The 19,970-nt window shown below is 44.4% G+C and overlaps 1 protein-coding gene across 3 annotated transcripts; it reads right to left on the reverse strand.

The window, feature by feature from the left end:
- Positions 1–500: 500 nt before the first annotated feature.
- LOC138823825 (C-X-C chemokine receptor type 2-like) lies at positions 501–16,394 on the reverse strand. Of its 3 annotated transcripts, none has more exons than XM_070017399.1 (2): positions 16,345–16,394; positions 501–3,630 (listed from the first exon to the last, which is right to left on the reverse strand). In XM_070017399.1, the coding sequence occupies exon 2, from the start codon at positions 3,615–3,617 to the stop codon at positions 2,565–2,567; it is 1,053 nt and encodes a 350-aa protein (XP_069873500.1). In that variant the 5' UTR covers positions 3,618–3,630; positions 16,345–16,394; the 3' UTR covers positions 501–2,564. The 3 variants fall into 3 exon arrangements, with proteins under 3 accessions (XP_069873500.1, XP_069873498.1, XP_069873494.1); XM_070017397.1 differs by lacking the exon at positions 16,345–16,394 and adding an exon at positions 13,368–13,559; XM_070017393.1 differs by lacking the exon at positions 16,345–16,394 and adding an exon at positions 13,368–13,559 and having other exon boundaries at positions 501–3,633.
- Between the last annotated feature and the right edge of the window lie 3,576 nt (positions 16,395–19,970).

A 19,970-nucleotide genomic window follows, 5' to 3' on the forward strand; every position in this document is an offset into this window, starting at 1 on the left:
TGAGGCAGACTTTGAGGAGGAGCTGTGCTTGAGGCTGGGAGAGCACCCTGCTTTCCTGCTACCACTGCACATCCTAAAACTATCCCTGATGCTCTTGACTACGGTTTTACCTGAGAACCTGGGGATCCAAGAATGCATTTTTTTCTTTGGGACCTACATTTGGTAATGGGAAGTTTGGGCTGGGTGTGAGGTGTGTTTGTGTACATGCGTGCGTGCGTGCACGTGCACACACACACAAACACGCACACACGCATGCATGCATGCCCATGCATATTAGGGGCCAGGCCAGGCTTCATTTCAATCCCAATCCTCTCTAGGGAGTCAGCACAGGGAAATTTTATTTTTAGCGATTTATTTTTTAGAAAGGCCCTCACTGGGGAATCTGCTAACCCCTGCTCAACTTTTCTGTAGCAGTTTGAATGTTTTTTTCTTGGAGATCATGAAATAAATACTCAACTAAAAGTGGGTTATAGGAAACCAAGCATTTAATGATCAAATTGTATAAGAAATTATAAGTAGGCAGTTTCAGTGATTAAAGTACCTTTTTGAGCCCAGACTTAAAAAAAAATTAAAGTAGGGTTGGGAAGGTGGCTCAGTGGTAGAGTGCTTGCCTTGCATGCCTGAGGCCCTGGGTTCGATTCCTCAGCACCACATAAGAAAAAAGAAAAAAGCCGGAAGTGGCGCTAAGGCTCAAGTGGTAGAGCGCTAGCTTTGAGCTGAAGAGCTAAGGGACAGCGCCCAGGCCCAGAGTTCAGGCCCCATGACCGGACCCAAAAAAAAAAAAAATTAAAGTAAAATACATGTAACAGAATTTATTATTTTAACTTTTTTTTGAGATGCTGGATATGGAACTCAGGGCCTTGCACATGCTAGGCAAGTGTTAATTTTAACCTTTTATTTTTAAATTTTATTTATTTATTATTATTATTTTTTTTGGGGTCAGGTGGTGGGGCCTGAACTCTGGGCCTGGGCACTGTCCCTCAGCTCTTCAGCTCAAGGCTAGTACTCTACCACTTGAGCCACAGTGCCACTTCCAGCTTTTTTCTTTTTGCTTATGTGGTGTTGAGGAATGGAACCCAGGGCCTCAGGCATGCAAGGCAAGCGCTCTGCCACTGAGCCACCTTCCCAGCCCCAATTTTAACCTTTTAAAGTGTACTATTTACTGGCATCAGATTATTGTACAATTGGCAGTACTGTCCAGAAGTTTTTTTTTTATCATCTTCAGAATGTTTTCATCATCCCAAATTGAGATTCTACATCCATTAAACAATAACTCTCCACCCTCCTCTGTCCCTCAGCCTCCATTACCCAGTATTCTCCTTTCTATCTCTGTGAATTTGACTCCTAGGTACTTAATGTAAGTGCAACCATCCAACGTTTGACTTTTGGTTTTTCTCACTTATTTCACTTAGTATTATGCTTTTAAGGCATTTCCACGTTGTAACATGTGTCAGTACTTTAATTCTTTTTTAAAATTACTAAATGACATTCCATTATAAGTACATATCACAGTTTATCTACTTTGTTGATGGAACATTTGGGTTGTTTTCACCATTTGACTATTGTGAATAATGCAGCCATGAACATCAGTGTACAAGTATCTGTTCAAATCACTGTATTCAATTATTTTTGGTATCTACCTAGAAATGGAATTGCCTGGTCATATGGCAATTCTGACATAATGTTTTAAGGAAAGTGCTTTGCTGTTTTCTACTGTGGCTGTGTCATTTTATATTTCCATCAGCAGTTTCAGTTTCTCTACTTCCTGGCTGACTTCCTTCCTTCCTTCCTCCTTTATTTCCTCCCTCCCTCCTCCTCTCTTTCTCTTTCTCTCTCTTGCCTTTCTTTCTCTCTCTTTCTCTCTTGTCCACTCTTCCTTCCTTCCTTCCTTCCTTCCTTCCTTCCTTCCTTCCTTCCTTCCTTCCTTTCTTTCTTTCTTTCTTTCTTTCTTTCTTTCTTTCTTTCTTTCTTTCTTTCTTTCTTTCTTTCTTTCTTTCTTTCCTTCTTTTCCTGGGGCTTGAACTCAAAGCCTGGGCACTGTACATGACCTTTTTTCTTTTCTTTTCTTTTGTCAGTTGTGGGGCTTGAACTCGGGGCCTGGGTGCTGTCCCTGAGCCTTTTTGTGCTCAAGGCTAGTGCTCTACCACTTGAACCATAGCTCCACTTCTGTTTATTTTATTTTATTTTGTATGAAATTAATTGGAGATAAGAGTCTCATGGACTTTCCTGCCTGGGCTGGCTTCGAACAGCAATCTGCAGATCTCAGATCTCCTGAGTAGCTAGGATTACAGACATGAGCCACTGGCATCTGGCTAATTACAATTCTTAGAAAACAGAACTATAGGCCCAACTATGTATTGGTATAGTAATTATGCAACGGGGTAGAGTGTCAGGACAGGCTTTCTAAACCATGCAATGGGAGCCGGGTAAGAATGTGGCCCTTGTCAAAATCTTAATAGAAGGTCTACATTCAAGATATCATGAACAGCCAGTGGACTAGGGGCTTGGAATGAGATGTCCAAGACCAGGAGAAACAACCAACGGGCCGTAAGGGCAAGGCCATCTTAGAGGGTAGTGGAAGTGTTTCCTGAAGAAGAGCCAACATAGGAAGGCTTACTCTCCTTGGCCAAGAACTCCTTGCTGACCAGGCCATAGGTGGCCAGGATCTTGAGGAATCCATAGCGAAACTTTTGGCCAATGAAGGCGTAGAGGATGGGGTTAAGGCAGCAGTGTAGGAAGCTCAGGATTTCAGTGGCCTCCATGGCGTGGTCAATGTCACTGCGGCGCTCACAGGTCTCTTTAATCATACCAGTCCTCATGAGGGTATCTGCCAACAGGACCAGGTTGTAGGGCAGCCAGCAGAGCAGGAAGACAAGCACCACAGCAAAGATGACCCTCATGGCACGGTGCTTCTGCCCCATGTGAGCATTAAACAGCGTGCGTATTGTGAATCCGTAGCAGAACAGCATGACCAGCAGGGGCAGGAGGAAGCCGAAGGTCTGAGGCAGGAACCGCAACACTAATCGCCAGTTTGTCGTCTGTTCACCCATGTCCTCATAGCAGGCTGGGGAGTAATTGGGGCTGTAGACGGTCTTACGCAAAAGTAAGGCAGGCAGGGACAGAACTAGGGACAGTCCCCACATGCCCAAGCATACAAACTTGACCAAGTGTCGCTTCTGGGTCAGTGTGCGTGTGGCATGGACAATGGCCAGGTAGCGGTCCACACTGATACAAGCCAGTACCAGGATACTGCTGTAGAAGTTGACTTCTTTCAGGAATGAGGTCACCTTGCACAGAGGTGTGCCAAAGGTCCAACCATTTGTTCTGGAAGCTGCCCAGATGGGCAAGGTCAGGGCAAAGAGCAGATCAGCCATGGCTAAGTTCAGCAGGTAGACATCGGTGACAGAGCGGTTCACTCGGTTGTATAAAATGACCAACATCACCAGGGAGTTTCCCAGAAGGCTTAGCAGGAACACCAGGACATAAATCAAGATCACCACATGAATGTTGATTCCAATGTAGTATAGTGTGCACGGGGCAAAATCTGGTGGAATGCTGGGCAGGCCAGAGCTGTAATTAAAATCGTCAAAGTAATCATCCCAGTTAAAGTCTTCCATCTTTTTTTCAATCCTGCTGATAAAGGAGAGATGAGAGTTATGACCCAGTCAATTCTCCCTTGATTCTTATTCATCCATCTGTGAAACGGATAGGAAAGCTCTTTGCATTGGTATGCAAGTTACATGAAAGAAAATTTCTCTTCACATTTGTCAACGTGAAGAGCAATCAGGTTGTGATACAAATGAATGATAGATAAGACAGTTTAGGAAGACTATAATTCACTTTAATATCAAGGTAAGCTCTTAGTATTTCTTATGATATGGCCATTACCCAAAGCTTTGTTGAAATTTCCCTTTGGATAATCCCTACAGAATACTTGTCTTAGGTCTCTCAATGGTGAGCAATCTTGGCTACGGAGGCTGAATTTAATATTCAGAAACCTGAGATGCCCTTCAGTTCTTAGTCTTGTGGAGAAAGCAGGCCCATCAATTGGGTTGTACTTCTAGAAAAACATCAAGGCTTAGCCAGGTATTGGTGGCTCACACCTGTATTTCTATTTACTCTGGAGGCTTAGATCTGAGGATCACAGTTCCAAACCAGCCCAAGCAAGAAAGTCTGTGTGACTTTTCTCCCCATCTAACCACCAAAAAGCCAGAAAAAGTGGAGCTGTGGCTCAAGTGGTAGAGCGCTAAACTTGAGAGAAAAATCTTAGGGACAGTCCCTAGTACTGGTCAAGAAAGAAAGATAGAAAGAAAGAAAGAAAGAAAGAAAGAAAGAAAGAAAGAAAGAAAGAAAGAGAGAGAGAAAGAGAGAGAGAAAGAGAGAGAGAAAGAGAGAGAGAAAGAGAGAGAGAAAGAGAGAGAGAAAGAAAGAAAGAGAAAAAGGAAAGAATCAAGGCCTGTTTTAAAGCTGAGAGATGAATCCCTTTGTCCAATATTCTGAACATTATTTTAAAAGAAATAGTCTAAAAAAGCCATAGCAACAATAGCAGTGTGGAGTTCCATAAGATATGTTCTAGAAGAAATTTCAGTTGGTGAATAAGGCCCAACATATCTCTTTTAGAAAGAAGGAGACTTAATCTAAGGGTATTTGTATAGCTTGTAAAGAGGTACATTCAGCATGAGAAGCTGGCAGCGTACTGCTTCTCCAAGTGAATGGCAATGGAACAGATTATTTGGAGAGTTCTGGGTGGCCCCATTCTGCCCTGTGAGGGTGAGCCACTACCGTGCCTCCAGAATTAGGGGTATGGACAATAAGAAGTAGAGAAGACAGGTGGAGACATACCTCCTTTGATGTGGTGGCTTTCTTAGTGGGGACCCTTCCTGGGCTGTGTGTGGGCTTTCTTCCATCTTTGGCTCCCTGCTCCCCTCCCACTTTCTCTGCCTCCATGGGCTCTGCCTTTGCTATGAGGTTAGCAAAGATTCTGCTTCTGGGGAATGCCTGGGTAAGGAGTCACTCTGAAATCTTATCCCAGTTTTCCAAGAAGTAAATAAATGCAAACCAGATACTAAATTATCTCCCCATGAAACTACAAAATAGATGGCCACCATGCCATTTCTTTACAGCAAGTTATGACTATACTATGACTGTATCCAAGCCATAACCTGTGTCCAAATAGAAGCCAGTGCTAGAGAAGAATCAGGAAGTAAAAATTCCCAGGAACTACTTCACATTCACTTATAAAAGGACAGACACATACAGTCAGTTGATATTTGACAAAGGAGCCAAAGATGCACAGTGGAAGAATTATAACTTCTTCAATGACTGGTGCTCGGAAAACTGGGTGGCCACATGCAGAAAACTGAAAGTGGACCCTAGCCTGTCACCATACACTAACATCAACTCAAAATGGATTAAAGACCTTAACATCAAACCTGATACTCTGGGGACTGGGAAGGTGGCTCAGTGGTAGAGCGCTTGCCTTGCATGCCTGAAGCCCTGGGTTCAATTACTCAGCACCACATAAGCAAAAAGAAAAAAGCCGGAAGTGGTGCTGTGGCTCAAGTGGTAGAGTGCTAGCCTTGAGCTGAAGAGCTGAGGGATAGTGCCCAGGCCCAGAGTTCAGGCCTTATGACCGGACCCGCCCCCCCCCCCCCAAAAAAAGAAAAGAAATAGCAACCAAATTAGAAAGAAAGCCAACTAATTGAGAAAAAATATTTACTAGCAAGATATCAGACAAGGGCCTAATATCCAATATATAAAGGGAACTCAAGAAACTCACCCCTCCCAAATCTAACAAACCAATCATGAAATGGGCAAGGGAACTAAAGAGAGACTTTTCAGAAGAAGAGATAAAAAATGGCAAAGAAACACATGAAGAAATGTTTATCACCTGGCTATAAAGGAAATGCAAATAAAAATAACACTGAGATACCACCTTACCCCAGTCAGAATGGCCCATATTCTCAATTCAACCAGCCACAAATACTGAAGGGGATGTGGAGAAAGAGGAACCCTACTGCATTGCTGGTGGGAATGTACACTAATATAACCACTTTGGAAAGCAGTCTGGACCTACCTAGGACAGCTAAATATAGAACTTCCCTATGACCCAGCCATACCACTCCTAGGCATCTACCCTGAGCAACAGGAACCAGTATACAAAGGCACATGCACCTCCATGTTTATTGCAGCACTGTTCACAATAGCCCCAGAGGCCCTACTACTGATGAGTGGATCAAACTGTGATACCGGGGCTGGGAAGGTGGCTCAGTGGTAGAGTGCTTGCCTTGCATGCCTGAGGCCCTGGGTTCGATTCCTCAGCATCACATAAGCAAAAAGAAAAAAAGCCAGAAGTGACACTGTGGCTCAAATGGTAGAGTGCTAGCCTTGAGCTGAAGAGCTGAGGGACAGCGCCCAGGCCCAGAGTTCAGGCCCCACAACCGGACCCCTCCCCAAAAAAAGTTGTGATACCTATATATGATGGAATATCATGAAGACGTCAGAAAGGACAAAATAATGGCATTTGTAGGGAAATGGATGGAACTAGAGCAAATTATTTTGAGCGAAGTAAGCCAAGAACAAAGAGACAAACTGCACTTGGTCTCCTTGATATGTGGAGGCTAAAGCCAAAATGCAAGAAGATATGACAAAGTAAACAGGACTCAAGAAACAAAGGACAGCCACCCATTTTGTCGTATCATTGCTAAATGACTCCATGTTCTTGATCACATATTGGGTAGATATATGCATGCAATGGAGGGAAGACAGGAGGAGGAACAGAATAAGTGGGAAATGGAACCACATACAACAAAGGGCCCATCAGCTGCACTGGACATAGAAGAAAAAGAACTAAGCAACCTAAAGACAGAGATGGGAAGGGAGGAATAAGACAGGAAGAGGGAACAGCTTACACTAACCAAAAGGAAAGAAATGTAAACATCATCTGATGTGGAAGAAATAACTTGTATTGTCAAAGCGCATAGAATTCACAAACTTTGTAGACCATGATAATGATAATTTGCCTTGTGAAGGTTAAAATGTATTCATAACTTTAACTAAGTATCACTATTCCACAATACTGTGGAAAATATGAAATTTATGTAATCACCTAATCTCAATTTTTTTTTCCTGCTTATGTGGTGCTGAGGAATTCAACCCAGGGCCTCATGCATGCAAGGCAAGCGCTCTACCACTGAGCCACCTTCCCAGCCCCTAATCTCAATTTTTAAAAAATGAGAGAGAAGGGATGGGTTAGGAATGATGGGTGACAGTGTTGTTAGACACCTGGTATTTATATACTGTTTTGTAGAATGGGAACTTCTTTGTACAACTACTTAAAGACAATAATAATAAAAATATGTAAGAAAAAGGACAGACAATAAAGATGTCAGGAAAATCGGGACCTTCATACAATGGTGTTGCTGCTTTGGGAAAGAAGGTCAGCATTTGCTCAGCCAGTTTAACCATATTCCATATTACCCAGCAGTTCTATCCCTTAGTATATACTCAAGAACATTGAAAAAGGCAAAGCATTGTATACATGTTTATAGCAGCAATTATCATGATAGCCAAAGTATGATAGTGAAAGTATGTTGAGCATTGATGGCTCACGCCTGTAATCCTAGCTACTTAGGAGGGCTGAGATCTGAGGATTGTGGTTCAAAATCAGCCCAGGCAGGAAAAGTCTGTGAGACACTTATTTTCCTTTAACCGCCAAAAAACTGGAAGTGGAAAGCCGGGCGCTGGTGGCTCACGCCTTTAATCCTAGCTACTCAGGAGGCTGAGATCTAAGGATCGCAGTTCAAAGCCAGCCCGGGCAGGAGAGACCATGAGACTCCTATCTCCAATAAACCACCAGAAAACTGGAAGCGGTGCTGTAGCTCAAGTGGTAGAGCACTCGCCTTGAGCTGAAGAGCTGAGGGACAGCGCCCAGGCCCAGAGTTCAAGCCCCACGACCGACAAAAAAAAAAAAAAAAAAAAAAAAAAAAAAACTGGAAGTGGAGTTGTAGCTCAAGTGGTAGCCTTGATGAAAAGCCCCAGTATAAGTACACACACATACAAAAAAAGAGGAAATAACCAAATGTCCAACAATTGATGGATGGATAAATAAATCAAAGTACATATATACAATGGACTGCTATTCAGTCATAAGAAAGACTGAAGGACTGAAACACAATGCCACATAAAGTAACTTTGAAAACATTATTCTAAGTGAAAAAAGCCAGACACAAACTGTGTGATTCCTCGTATGTGAAAATAAGCAGAACAGGCAATTTGGTAGTGATGGAAAATAGATTAGTGGTTGCTGAAGGCTTCGGGAGAGAAGAATGTTAATGAGTTTAAGGGCTTCTTTTGAAGGTGGTGAAAGAGTTCTGAAATTGGTGTCAATGATAACCCCCTGAACTGTACACTTTGCATGGGTGACTTTTGTGATGTGTGAATTATATCTCAATTAGAAAAAAAGATTAACTGTATACTTTGCATGGGTGACTTTTGTGATGTGTGAATTATATCTCAATTAGAAAAAAAGATTAACCAAAGGGTTCAAAGTTTTTCCATACAAATACAAATACAAATATTAAAACAATAACAAACCTTTTGCGCAGCAAAGGACATAGCTAGCAAGATCAATAAAAAGCCCATGGATTGGGAGAAGATCTTCACTAGCCATACAACAAACAAGGGCCTCATATCTAAAATATACTCAGAACTCAAAAAATTAAATCCCCCAAAAACAAATCCTCAAAGAAACAACCACCCCATTAATAAGTGGGCTAAAGACTTAAAGAGAGACTTCTCTGAAGAGGAAATAAGAATGGCCAATAGACACATGAAGAAATGCTCAACTTCTCTGGCCCTAAAAGAAATGCAAACCAAAAGAACATTGAGATTCCATCTCACTCCAGTTAGAATGGCTATAATCAAGAAATCTAACAACAGCAGATGCTGGAGGGGATGTGGCCAAAAGGGAACTCTACTGCACTGTTGGTGGGAGTGAAATTTGTTCAACCACTCTGGAAAGCAGTATGGAGGTTCCTCAAAAGACTCCACATAGAGCTCCCCTATGACCCAGCAATTCCACTTTTGGGCATTTACCCAAACGATCACAAACAAGGCCATACTAAAATCACCAGCACAACTATGTTTATTGCAGCATTATTCACCATAGCTAAGATATGGACCCAACCCAGATGTTCCTCCATAGATGAATGGATCAAGAAAATTTGGTATATATACACAATGGAATTCTATGCTTTCATCAGAAAGAATGACACCACCCCATTTGTTAGGAAATGGAGACTTGGAAAAAATCATTTAAATGAAGTAAGCCAGACCTAAAGAAATATAGGTTCCATGTTTTCCTTTATTTGCAATAACTAATATATGTCTAGGATAATCATATCAGATGAGCAGAAAAGCTCAAAAACTATGCATATATGAACATATAAGATGATGCTAAGTGAAAAAACCCTAAGATATGGACACAAGAGATTTTTTTTTTTTTTGTCGGTCGTGGGGCTTGAACTCTGGGCCTGGGCGCTGTCCCTCAGCTCTTCAGCTCAAGGCTCTATCACTTGAGCTACAGTGCCACTTCCGGTTTTCTGGTGGTTTATTGGAGATAGGAGTCTCACAGTCTTTCCTGCCCGGGCTGGCTTTGAACTGCGATCCTCAGATCTCAGCCTCCTGAGTAGCTAGGATTACAGGCGTGAGCCACCAGCGCCCGGCAAGAGATTTTTCTTTATTGTTGTTGTTTTTAATATGCTATGTGATTTTTTTTTGGTATGTTCTTCCTCCTATAGTATATCCCCTGTTATCACTGGCTTGGGGGGTGGAGGGAGGAGATGGGAAGGGGGAAGGAAAGGATAATAGGAAAAAACCAAAGGTAACAATGTTCAACAAGAAATGTACATATTACTTTACCCATACAACTGTAACTCCTCTGTACAGCATCTTTACAATAAAATGAAATTTAAAAGAAAAAACAAAAAACAATAGTAAGCTGGGTACTGGTAGTTCATACTTATAATCCTAGCTACTCAGGAGGCTGAGATCTGAGGATTCAGGTTCAAAGCCAGCCCTGGCATGAAAGTCTGTGAGATTCTTATCTCCAATTAAACACTAGAAAACTAGAAATGGGGCTGTGGCTCGAAGAGGTAGAACACTAGCCTAGCACTAGCAGAAGAGCTCAGGGACAGTGCCCAGTCCCTGAGTTCAAGTCCTACAACGGACAAAAAACAAACAAAAAACCAGAGATAGTAATCTCTGTTATTGTCCAAAGAAGACAGCTGAATAAAACGTAGAGAAACGGAAACAAAACAAAATGCCCTTTCCCCTCAAAAAATGATAGAATTCTGACTCCTCCTTTCCCAAGAAGGTATTACTTTGGACTGTAGGCGATGGATGCTAGGTCCATTACCTTCCTAGTATGGTAAAGACCAGAGAGAGAAAGATATGATCAACTGGTAAACCTAGAAAGATGAGACGATGAGGGTGTGCTCTGGGGTGGCCAGGTGGTTGGGGGAAACAGTGGGAGAGGCAGCTAGTCCAACTGGCTGGGCCAGTGTGATTGGCAAGACCCGGAAGGAGGTGCTGACTCTGCTGATCCGTCAGCACCAGAGCTCAGAGACCTAGAGTTAGGTTTAATGGTGCCAAAGGTGGGTCCCTCTGAGAGTGGGTAATCAAATACACTCTTAAGGGAATAAATGACCTAAGAGAGGACCCTCCTTTTTGTGTGGATGCAATATAGGGTTCGTGCCAAGAGGGTTTAGAGCAGACACTCATGCTCAGATATGTTCAGTGGTGAGAAGCAGGGCCGGGACAGGTGTGGAACCTGCCTGATAAGAAAGAAAAAGAGTTGAGCATGCTTTCCAGAGAAGTCCTTGCTTTGGATGGCCCAGCACTCAGCTGGGTGGGGTGGGTGGGGTGGGCAGCAGATGGTGAGTGATTTCCCACTGCCAGGAGTTAAGGGTCAGCTTGAGAATTCCAGTGGAGACCATGTAGGTCAGGATGGAAGGTTGAGAGTTGAGAAAAGAGAACCACAGCAGACCCATGACCTCCAGCCATGGGGCTGTGGAAAGGGTTTGGGTTGTGTTTTCATTTGCTCCTCTCTGGAGGGAGAGGGTTGATAGCTAAGGAGACGATCTAAGGGAGGGAGATGCCACATCTGAGGTCTGCTTTGTGCCCCCTTGGTCCTGACATAAGGGAACGGCTTGCCCTGTTTACAGAGTTGAAGACAAAGAACAGAGGCTCCATAGCCAGCCTGTGGCCACAGACCTGCCATGGCACAGCCAGAATTTCAACTCCACTTACTTCTTCATGAGCAGTTTGTTTTTTTTTTTAATCTCTCTTTGGAACTGGAGGTGTGGTTCAAGTGGCAGAATACCATCCTTAAGTAGAAAAGCCAAGAGAAGGACTGAGGCCCTATGTTCACGCCTCAGTACCAGCACACACACACACACACACACACACACACACACACACACACACACACACACACGTGCACACACACACACACACACTCATCATACCTCATATCTTAAATCTATTTGTAAGATAAGCATCTTATTATTTTTCATTGCTGAAGATTGACCTCACACAGACCAAGCACATATTCTACCCACTGAGTTATCCGCACATCCCTGTAGCTTTGAAATTCTTGAGATACTATTGAGTCAACCTTGAAACTCTGTTGTCTTTCATTGTTCCTAAGACTTCAAATAAAAGAAATAGCCATTTCTAGGACAATAATCCAAACACCCTTGACCTGGTTTCACTCCCCACTTGTAACTGGGCATGACTAGCCAATCACGGCTTGGCAGCCCCAGTAGGAGCTTCCCTCATGGAGGAAAAATGTTGCCCCTTGTTGATTCATGGCAGTCCAGAAACTCCAGGGTGGGATGAATTCTAACTCCTTATATGAAAATATAGCCTGTGGCATTTGTGAGATTGCAAATACTTGAGATATTTCTTCACTCAGGGCTGATGCTTTACCACTTGAGCCATAACTTTAGTAATGCCTTTTGCTGGCTGATTAGAGGTAGAGTCTCATAGACTGAAGCTCAGATTTGCTTCAAATTGTATTCCCCAGAACTCAGCCTCCTGAGTAGCTAGATTGTAAGTATACTGCTAAGGTAATTTTCCCCCCAATACTGGGCCCTGAACCCAGAGCCTGGGCACTGTCCCTGAGCTTCTTTGGCTCAAGGCTAGACTCTACCACTTGAGCCACTGTGCCACTTCCAGCTTTTTCTGTTTACATAGAACTGAGGAATTGAACCTAGGGCTTCATGCACACTTTAGTACTGAGCCACATTCCCAGCCCATTTCCAGCTTTTAATGGGTAGTTAATTGGAGATAAAGGTCTCTCAGACTTTCTTTCCCAGGCTGGCTTTGAACCACCATCCTCAGATCTCAGCCTATTGAATAGCTAGGATTACAGGTGTGAGCCACCAGAGCCCCGATCAGGTAATCTCTTTTTTTTGGGGGGGGGTCTGGTTGTAGGGCCTGAACTCTGGGCCTGGGCACTGTCCCTCAGCTCTTTAGCTCAAGGCTCTACCACTTTGAGCCACAGCGCCACTTCTGGCTTTTCTCTTTTTGCTTATGTGGTGCTGAGGAATCGAACCCAGGGCCTCATGCATGCAAGGCAAGCACTCTATCACTGAGCCACCTTCCCAGCCCTCAGGTAATCTCTTAACAACAACACAAATCTACCTATTTTATTACAGTTCCAGAATTCCTTCTCCCTTTATAAACATAATCTACCAACACTTATATTTAATGCAAGGGAAAGAGGGTCTACAAACCTGGCCTATTCTCAGACCTAATCCTAGATTTAAAAAAAAGCCAAAAACAAAACACAATAAAAAGCAAATTGAAGCGGGGGCTGGGAAGGTGGCTCAGTGGTAGAGCGCTTGCCTTGCATGCCAGAGGCCCTGGGTTCGATTCCTCAGCACCACATAAGCAAAAAGAAAAAAGCCGGAAGTGGCTCTGTAGCTCAAGTGGTAGAGCGCTAGCCTTGAGCTGAAGAGCTGAGGGACAGCGCCCAGGCCCAGAGTTCAGGCCCCACGACTGGACCCAAAAAAAAAAAAAAATTAGACAAAAAGCAAATTGAAGCAAGGGGCTGGGAAGGCTGCAGAGCCGAGGGCAGGAAGTGGGCTGCAAGGTGCCCTGAATAGTAACAGAGAGGGCAATAGAAGTAGTAGCACTTCTCCCTTTGTGGATAGAGAGGTCAAAAGCAAGAGAATGAAGAGAGCAAAATGGCAAGGATGAGGAGCCCCCAAAGTGGGGTAGCTGTCCTCTATCAGCCTGGTTATTGGGGGGACAAAAAGAGACTCCTAGAGGTGATAGGAAGAGGGTATCCCAAGACTTACCAGGATGCTGGCTTTTCACCTGTGTCACCTCCTGGAGTGCAGCTGTCACTGATGGAAGGGTGGTGGTTTGTTGAGAATTTGTTGAAGGAAGTGAGTGGTGGACTAGATTGCTCAATCAGGGGAGGAGCTAGCGAAGGTGCAGGATGCTTGTGATATATTTGAATACTTCATTCCTAGGGCAGCTCCTGGATACTGAATTGTTTTATAGTTACCTAGAATTCATCTTGGGAGGGGACCATGTGGGGGTTTTCTAGTCCAGTGTTCTGTAACATAGATAAGGAAATTAAAGCCCAAAGAGAGGGACCCATGCAGACCTCTCTCAACCATGAACTCAGAGCCCCTGTCCACCAGCCAACTTTCCACAGATGCCCAGGCTATACCAATCAGCAGCAATGTTGTTTTTTTCCCCCCCTGGAAGGAGGAACAGCACAGGTCATTAAGACAGTCTAGTAGCTTCCTCCCCCAACGTCTTTTGTCTTCTCACATCTCAGAAGAATCTTCACAACCTCATAAACTCTTTTTTCCATGCCAGGTCCTTTTGAGAATCCTTACCCCTATATGGAGACCTCATTCATGCCTCTCTTCTCTTCACTCTCCAACTATCTGATCTGATCCTAAGTCCATTTTTGGGTGTTGCTATGTTTTCTTGGCTTAAACACATTTGTTCTGGTGGAACTTGAACTCAAGACCGTAAGCTCTCACTTGGTTTTTCTGCTCCTGGCCATACTTCCACTGGCTTCTCCACTGGATATTGAATCCTGATACTATAGCAGTTACCATCCTACCCTTGGAATCAAGATTCTCTAATTTGGAAAGAAAGCTTTTGAGTAAAAGTGAAAATTGCAGCCAGGCGCTGGTGGTTCATGCTTGTAATCATAGAAACTCAAAGGCTGAGAACTGAGGATTGAGGAGGCTGAGAACAAAGGATTGACTTTTTTGTTTTTTGTTTTTTGTTTTTTGGTCGGTCGTGGGGCTTGAACTCTGGGCCTGGGCGCTGTCCCTCAGCTCTTCAGCTCAAGGCGAGCGCTCTACCACTTGAGCTACAGCACCACTTCCGGTTTTCTGGTGGTTTATTGGAGATAGGAGTCTCACAGTCTCTCCTGCCCGGGCTGGCTTTGAACCGCGATCCTTAGATCTCAGCCTCCTGAGTAGCTAGGATTACAGGTATGAGCCACCAGCGCCTGGCTAGGATTGACGTTTGAAGCCAGTTGGGGCAGGAAAGCCCATGAGAGTCTTATTTCCAATTAACTACAAAAAAGCTAGAAGTGGAGCTGTGGCTCAAGTGGTATAGTACTAGCCTTGAGAAAATAAAAAGCTCAGATCCAGTGCTCAAGCCCTAGGACTGGCACAGGAAAGAAAGAAAGAAAGAAAGAAGGAAAGAAAGAAAGAAAGAAAGAAAGAGAGGGACAAGGAGAGAGGGACAGGGAGAGAGAGAGAGGAAGAGGGAGAGGGTGATCCTCAAATCTCAGCCTCCTGAGTATCTAGGATTACAGAGGTAGCCATCTGCACCTGGCAAGATTTCTTTTTTTTTTTTTAATTTAATTTAATTTTATTTGAGAACATACTGTACAGAGGGGTTACAATTACATGGGCAGGATAATGCATACATTTCTTACCAAGCATTGCAGCCTCCTCCTCACCTCCCTTCCCAGCCTCCCCCCTCCTCCCCTGGCAAGATTTCTTGAAAAGCACTCAGAATAACATAAGGTACCATTAGCATTTATTGTGGTTATGATCAAGCAGTGATACAATGTTTTGCCCACCATAATCTAGTCAAGGGAGAGCAGCAAGCAGGCTTTCAGGGCAGACTCCTATGTGTATCTATAAATTTGGAGTGTCCACTATGTGGTAGCTTCATGGGAAAAGTACTTTTTGAATTTGTATCGTTTGACCCTCACAACAACGTCATGAAGTAGGACCTTTCTAGGTGAGGAAACTAAGACCTATGAGGTTAAACAACTTGCCTACTGTGACAGTGAAACTGAGCTTTAAGCAATTTTAAAAGTTATTTATTTTGTGCTGCACTGGAGTTTTGGACTCAAGGCTTGAGCACTGTCCTTTAGCAGTTTTTGCTCAACTCTGGAGCTCTACCAACTGAGCCATAGCTCTACTTCCAGATTATTTTTGAGTAGTTTACTGAAGATGAGAGACTTTCCTGCCCAGACTTGCTTTGAACTGAGATCCTCAGATTTCAGCCTCCCAAGTAGTTAGGATTACATGTGTGAACCACCTGTGACTGACTATAGTCCACTCTGTTCATCCCAGCCCTACATACAAGGAACTGAGTAAAAAACTGAATTCCAATCCTGTTCCTGTCCTTCAAGAACAGGGTGATAGGCCATAGCTTGGATAGATCATTGCCCTCAGGGCCTTGGTAGGTTCCTTTGGGAGATTTGAGATGGCTCTATCTCTTCCCTGTCCAGTGTGGTAGGTATAGCTACATATAGTGTGGTAGATCATTAGGTCTGAGCAAAAAGGCTCAGAGACAGCACCCAGGCCTTAAATGCAGGGCCTAGGACTGGCACAAAAATATAAATAAACAAACAAATCAGTTTGGCAGTCATACTAGCCACATTTCAAATGTTCAGCAGTTCTCTGATTGGTGGCTGCCATACTGGATGGTACAGATAGGGTACTTGCTCATTATAGCAGAAACTTCCTTTATGCCATGCCATCTAGCAAAAATTCAGTGACTACAGCTCCAGATGCTATAATCCTACACCACAGTTCTTAGAAACTCCAGGGAAGGCTGAAGTTTTTAAGATCCCTTCCACCAGGAATACATTCCTAGTAGCTGTGAAACTGGACAGCTCACTTGCCTGTGTTTGTCTCTGACACCCTTGCTGGGATTCATGGCCTGGTAGTGGTCTAGACAGTTGGACAGACGAAAGGGGAGCAGCCTAGATGGAGAGATGTCTGCTCTGGGCTACAGAAGCAGGAAACAGCGCTGGTATGTATCCCCAGGCCAAAGTCTTACCTGATGATTCTGGGACGAGCTATGGGGATTCTCACGTCTTCCTATCTGAGGGCATCTGGAGGAGCTGGCCAGTCTGAAGGTGGAGAGCTGCTTCTCTGGACATTCTGACCCTGCACCTCCTTTTTAATGAGGAAGATGTGGGCATTCTGGCCCCCTGCCAGTGAACTTGCTGAACTGGCATGTACAGTTCCTTCCTTACAGGGTCAGCACAAGGAATGCTTCTTCTGTGTCTTAGGAATCCCTGCCCCTGGCTGGAAGACTCAGTGTCTCTTTAAGCCCTGAGGACCCTGTCTCTGTCCCAGCTTGTTTCTCGTCTGGCTCTTTCCCTTCAGGCTTGAACTTGTTTGTTGTTTTCTTTCTTTCTTTCTTTTTTTTTTTGGGTCCGGTCATGGGGCCTGAACTCTGGGCCTGGGCGCTGTCCCTGAGCTCTTCAGCTCAAGGCTAGCACTCTACCACTTGAGCCACAGCGCCACTTCTGGCTTTTTTTCTTTTTGCTTATGTGGTGCTGAGGAATCGAACCCAGAGCCTCATGCATGCAAGGCAAGCGCTCTACCACTGAGTCACCTTCCCAGCCCTTGTTTGTTGTTTTCATGCTCTCTCTGTCTGAGGACCCTGTGCTACCTTCTTCCACAGGCAAATGTACTGAAAAAGCAGTTAGAGTTAGTACTTCTCCTTCTTCATCTTCTTCTGTTCCCTACTCAACAAACTACAGCAAGTTCCCTTCCTTTGCTGTCGAGAAACAATCTTCGCCAAGGTCACCAGTGCCCTCTTTGGTACTAAACCCAGCAAACTCTTTTCTTCATTTCAACTGCTTGAAAATTATAAAAATAAAGCATGCATATGAGATACAATTCATGCAATGTAAAGGTATCTCATATTAAACCTGAACGTCTCTTGGAGCTGGGAAGTTGGTTCAGTGGTAGAGTGCTTGCCTTGCATGCCTGAGGCCCTGGGTTCGATTCCTCAGCACCACATAAATAAAAAGAAAAAAGCCGGAAGTGGCACTGTGGCTCAAGTGGTAGAGCGCTAGCCTTGAGCTGAAGAGCTGAGGGACAGTGCCCAGGCCCAGAGTTCAGGCCCCACAACTGGACCCCCCCCCCCAAAAAATAAACCTGAACGTCTCTCTTCCCTTTTCTTTTCTTCCTCTGTCTACTCATATTTCCCCCCAAAGTCTGTCCAGGCTTTTCCATGCAACTACAGGTGATGTACAGAGGAATACAGTGACAGAGAAGTTACAGTTAGATAATGAGAACGTTTCTTTGTGGACAATGTCACCCCTTCCTTCAATTTGTATTTTCTTGATTGCTGGTAAGGTTTAAATTATTTTTATTCCATCCTTCTGTTCATTGAGAATGACTTATTTCTGTCTGCTTCCTTTTTACATTCAATTATATATTTTTGCCATCAATTTGCATGCAGGAACTCTTGTTTTAGAAGTTGTACATTTTGCAAACTTCTCAATGAGGTTACAGTATTTTCTTAGCTTGCTGTATGCACTGGAGACAGTGCATGTGTGCTAGACACTGTACCCAGCCTGTACTGTATACTTACTGTTAAAAAGTGACAGTTCAGGTTTTATCTCATTCATGTCTACATCATTGAGTCCCACTGACCTCTTTTCTCTTCCCATTTCCTCCTGATTTCTCTTGGCTTTACTTGTTGCTTTATTTCTCAATTACTCTTTGGTCTTCTCACTTGACCTGCTTCCCCCAGGTGAGTTCACCTTCAGTCCATGGCTTCAGCTAGTACCCAGGATGGACCAGGACCTCCCATATGGACTGTTCACAACCAACATCTCCTAAGCCCAAATGCTGACATGCAATGACCACCTGCAATGTCTCTGAGGCCCATCCCGTGCTGTGAATTCAACACGTACACCAGTCACAAAGGTGTCCCTTCTGAGTATCTGCTCATCTATTCTGCCAAAGCCAGAGGTGTGCAGGCCTCTCCCTGCACCCTCCCGTTGCTCTTCCTCTTCTTAGCACGACTCTTGACTGTCTATTGTCTCCTGACCACCTTTGCTGACAGTGTTAGACCATGCTTTGTCTTCTCTGGCCTCATCTACAACAGTTACAGAGTGGATGTAGATGCTGGAGCTGGGCTGGCTCAGTTAGGATCCTCTTGCAAGTTGGGAATCTTGAGCAAGGATTTAATTTGAGTAGGTTTCAGTTTAATCATCTGAAAATGAGTATAATAATATGAGCACCTATGGCCTAGAGCTGCTATGGTAACTCAATGAATCTCTATATAGCACCTGTTTGCCGCTGCCTACCTACCTTCCTCCTCCTCCTCTGTTAGATCTTGGCCTTAAGTCTTTCCCCTTTCAATCTACCGTTCATTCTGCTCCCAAGAAGACCTTCCTGAAATACAAATTTAATCACCTTGGACTGAGAAGGTGGCTTAGTGGTAGAGTGCTTGCTCAGCATGCATGAAGCCCTGGGTTTGATCCCTCAGTACCACATGCACAAAAAGCTAGAAGTGGTGCTGTGGCTTAAGTGGTAGAGCACTAGCCTTGAGCAAAAGAAGCTCAGGGACAGCACCCAGGCCTTGAGTTCAAGCCCCAGGACTGGCATTACTGACTATTCCAGGACCCCTGTTGTTCTCAGACAAAGTCAGTCCTTCTCTGGGTCTCTGACTCCCCTGGGGCTGACCCTCGTGACTTCTCTAGCTCTATTCCTTCCGTCCAATCCCCGGAACTCCTAAACCGAACCTCTGGGAACTACTTGCATTTTGCCAAGGAACTGTTTGGATTTCCCCTGGGCATCTTGGTATGTCCTCTCTGTTTCCTTGGACTGTTCTATACCCTCTGATCTGGCTGATTCCCCTTTTTCTTTCTTCATTGAGCCCAGAGTTCTGTAATCCATCTGTTTGGCTCTTCCTTTCCCATCTTGTAAGGAAGGGGTTTGTGTGTCTCTTTATCTCTGTGTTCCCATATCCCAGTGCTTAACACAGTTCTGTTGAGCACCAGATGACTTGGCAAAGTTTAGGGGAGCAGCTGTATGTGGGCCTCCTGCTGGCATCTGGTTTGAAGAACTATGTAGTTTTATTGCCCAGAATTCCCAGGGTAACCCCAGCCTCTAAGTATAAGTGAAGTCATATCAACAACAGCGACAGAGCCTGACACTGCTGACTTAGACCGCATGTGCTCATACCAGGCTCCAGCCCCTGCAAAGTGCTTTTGGGAGCTGCTGTGGCTGAATAGGACCCCTGGAGTCCTGATAGAGGACTGCTGCCCTCCAGGCTGGGGTGGGGGGTGGGTCTCTAGTGACCATTCACTTCCCATCAGAGGTCTCTGAATTGAATCACATTTTGGGCTGCTTTGATTTCCTTTTCTTGTCTTTTTCCTTTCCTTTCTTTTTTATTCATTCATCTTCTTTTCTCTACCTCTTCCTCTTCTCCCTCCTCCACCGCCTCCTCCTCCACCTCCTCCTCCTCCTCCTGTTATTCTTCTTTCTTCTTCTTGGCAGTGAGTATTGAACCCCGGGATTCATTTATGCTTGCATGCTTGGCAAGTACTCTACCACTGAGGCATACATGCAGCCCTCTAGTTGTTTTTCAGGTATGTGTGTGTAAGGTCTGCTCCTGGATGGCGAGCAGAGTCTACTCTCCTTGCAGCAAAGTCTCCG

The sequence above is a fragment of the Dipodomys merriami genome, unplaced genomic scaffold (assembly GCF_024711535.1).
Source record: "Dipodomys merriami isolate MVZ:Mamm:240054 unplaced genomic scaffold, mDipMer1.0.p SCAF_1, whole genome shotgun sequence".
NCBI lineage: Eukaryota > Metazoa > Chordata > Mammalia > Rodentia > Heteromyidae > Dipodomys > Dipodomys merriami.

Coding starts and splice junctions, on each gene's coding strand:
- LOC138823825 (XM_070017399.1), bottom strand. CDS start 3,617: ATGGAAGACTTTAACTGGGATGATTACTTTGACGATTTTAATTACAGC.